Source organism: Triticum urartu, chromosome 5 (assembly GCF_003073215.2).
Source record: "Triticum urartu cultivar G1812 chromosome 5, Tu2.1, whole genome shotgun sequence".
Taxonomy (NCBI): domain Eukaryota; kingdom Viridiplantae; phylum Streptophyta; class Magnoliopsida; order Poales; family Poaceae; genus Triticum; species Triticum urartu.
Window position 1 is genome coordinate 60,871,500 of NC_053026.1, and position 2,471 is coordinate 60,873,970.

Consider the following 2,471-nt stretch of genomic DNA (forward strand, 5'->3'; position numbering starts at 1 on the left):
CGTTGGCGAAGGCTGGCTGAAGCTACAAAAACTCTAACCCGCTGTCCGAACAATCGCAGAATCACAAACCGGGACTAATCCACACAAAACGGCCGGAACCGTAGAGCACGAACTAGGGGGAACCAGAGGCTCCTTCTCGCGAATCCGAATGAACTTACAAGAGCAAAAGGTAGCAAGATCTCTTGGATCTCTCTAATGGTCTTGCTGCATAAGCTTGTAGCTGAATGGTTTGACAAAAGGTTCTTCTAGAGGATGGGGAGATGGGGTTTTATAGCAGGGACAACCCCCTTGGCTAGGTGTGAAAATGGTTCCAAAAGTAAACAGGTTTGCATGGCTTTCCTGGGGACATAAGCAGTCAATTTTGGGAGTTGTTGGAGAGCTCCTCGGAAATTCGCGAAGTCTTGACAGATTGGACACCTTTCACGAGAATGACTACAACTTTTGACTCGCAACTCCAAATGATGTGAGGTTTTTTTGCGTTGGAAAGATAATTTGATGTAGCTTCTATTGATGTACCCTTATGGCCCCGTCTCTCCACCAAATGTGTGTGGCACACCAAAATATTAGAGGTAAAAACTGACAACATCAGCTTCACTTGAAACTTGTTTCCTCCAAACTTGTTCCTCCAAATCGGTTGTTTCAAAAGCTTATAGGTTGTTGGGTTTTTTCTATGTGATACCTAAGTTCAACCAACAACAATGAAAATGAAATCATAGTTGTGTCATCAAGGTTGCAAGATAAACTTAAGTTAGTATTCACCTGGTCACTTATTAATTTGGCACGACTTGTTATGATTGGACCTATAATTATTAAAAACTTGTCGATGGTTGTAATGTCCTCATCATCGGCCACGAAGGAACTCTCCTGACGGCAGCTAGCGAAATCGCTTTTCTTTCTTTGAGTTGAAAAAAGAGAACTACCACGTAGTTAGGTCTTGCGAGGTTGACGAAAATGTAATTTGGCTATAGGGACCATATGCCACTGCTTGCCAAAAATATATTTTGCAAATTATTTTATTTCTTTAGAATATATATGTTCATTGTCACACTCAAATATTATCCGTAAATTTGAAGGAAAAAGCTTAAGCATTTTGATTTGTGAAAAAAAATCAAACATCAAATGTTACCTTCAATTGTTGCGCTTAATTTTGCCTTTTTATTGCGCTTAATTTTGCCTTTTTAACCAACGAAGCGTTGCTATTCTGTTTCACATCAAAATTGTCAAGCACGTTTGTTACATTGTCATGAATATCTAAAAAATAGAATTTATTGTGTTTAATTTCATGTTTTAGATGTAGTTTCAAATTGTCCGTCGTTTGAAGTTTGGTGGTCGTTTGAACATCCAATCTTTTGGTGGAAGTATTATGTTTGCTTGTGTCCATTTGCTGATGTACGTACTTTGATTTACGTTGCATGATTTAATATAGATTTAAGGAATCGAACATTAGATACACATATGTGAGTGAGGCTATTTGAAGAATGCCCGGTCATCGTGCGTTTGAGGGGTCATAATTGTTCTCTGCGGCTATAGATGCTCTACGCTTAATTTTTTTCTTCCAAATCTTTGATAGAGGAAAAATTGACTTAGTGTGCATTGATTTATGAGAAGGCAAAGCCTAACACCATGCGCGCACCAAGCTGCATGCTCGTGACTCGAGAGAATACAAACAGTACACGTCGGTGCTCCGTAGTGAAAAAGGTAGAACGTACTCCACTGCAACATGTATGTACACACTGACACCGTATGCAAAAGCTACGCATCAAGTGATCCAAAAGAACAAAAAAAGCTACGCAGCAAGCACGCACAGACGGACCGAACGAGCTAGACGGTGCTACCATCGGGCGAGGCAGGGGGTAACGGCACGTCCGGTGGCGGGGTCGTGTCCGGCATTCCGCCGGGTAGCCCACCGTCATCCTCCTCCGACGGCGGTGTGCCGGTTATCTTCTCCTTGGGCGTCGGCGTGGGAGGTCCCACGGGGTCCGGCTCCCCGAGCCTCGGCGGTGTCTGCCGCGGCGCGTCCTCTGGCAAAGGTTCCGCCCCGGGCGGCGGGTTGGGGACTGTCGACGCGTGCCGCGTCGCTGAGGAAGCGACGAGCGCGCGCGGTGTCGCGCTTGTGGCCGGAGCAGCGGGGCGCTGCCGGAGGAGGAGCGTCTGGCGGCTGCGAGTGGCGCCGCTGGCCGCTCTGAGGTAGCCGGAGGAGGCCATCTGTTGGTTGCTGTTGGCTAGCTGAGGTGCCGCCTGCTTGCCTGAGCTTGGCTTGTGCCGCTTGCTTTCCTTGCTGTTTCGCACGTGGTGCGGTTGATGATTTAATAGGGCAGCTTGTACCATAGGATGCGACACGTGTGGCATACGTGTCAGAAGGCTGCCGCCTGCGTGGCCGGCCTTACTGCAGGACACGCACGTCACCGTTCGCATGCATTTTTTTTCCGGCGTCACCACTTTCTGATGTAAGAGCATCTACAACGCACGGT

General features: G+C 46.7%; 1 protein-coding gene across 1 annotated transcript; it reads right to left on the reverse strand.

Moving 5' to 3' along the window:
• Window positions 1-1,578: 1,578 nt before the first annotated feature.
• On the reverse strand, window positions 1,579-2,270 carry LOC125555644 (proline-rich receptor-like protein kinase PERK8). The gene has a single exon (XM_048718532.1). The coding sequence runs from the start codon at window positions 2,203-2,205 to the stop codon at window positions 1,822-1,824; it is 384 nt and encodes a 127-aa protein (XP_048574489.1). The 5' UTR covers window positions 2,206-2,270; the 3' UTR covers window positions 1,579-1,821.
• Window positions 2,271-2,471: the final 201 nt, after the last annotated feature.

Excerpts from the sequence above, each read along its gene's own strand:
- LOC125555644 (XM_048718532.1), bottom strand. The coding sequence starts at position 2,205 with ATGGCCTCCTCCGGCTACCTCAGAGCGGCCAGCGGCGCCACTCGCAGC.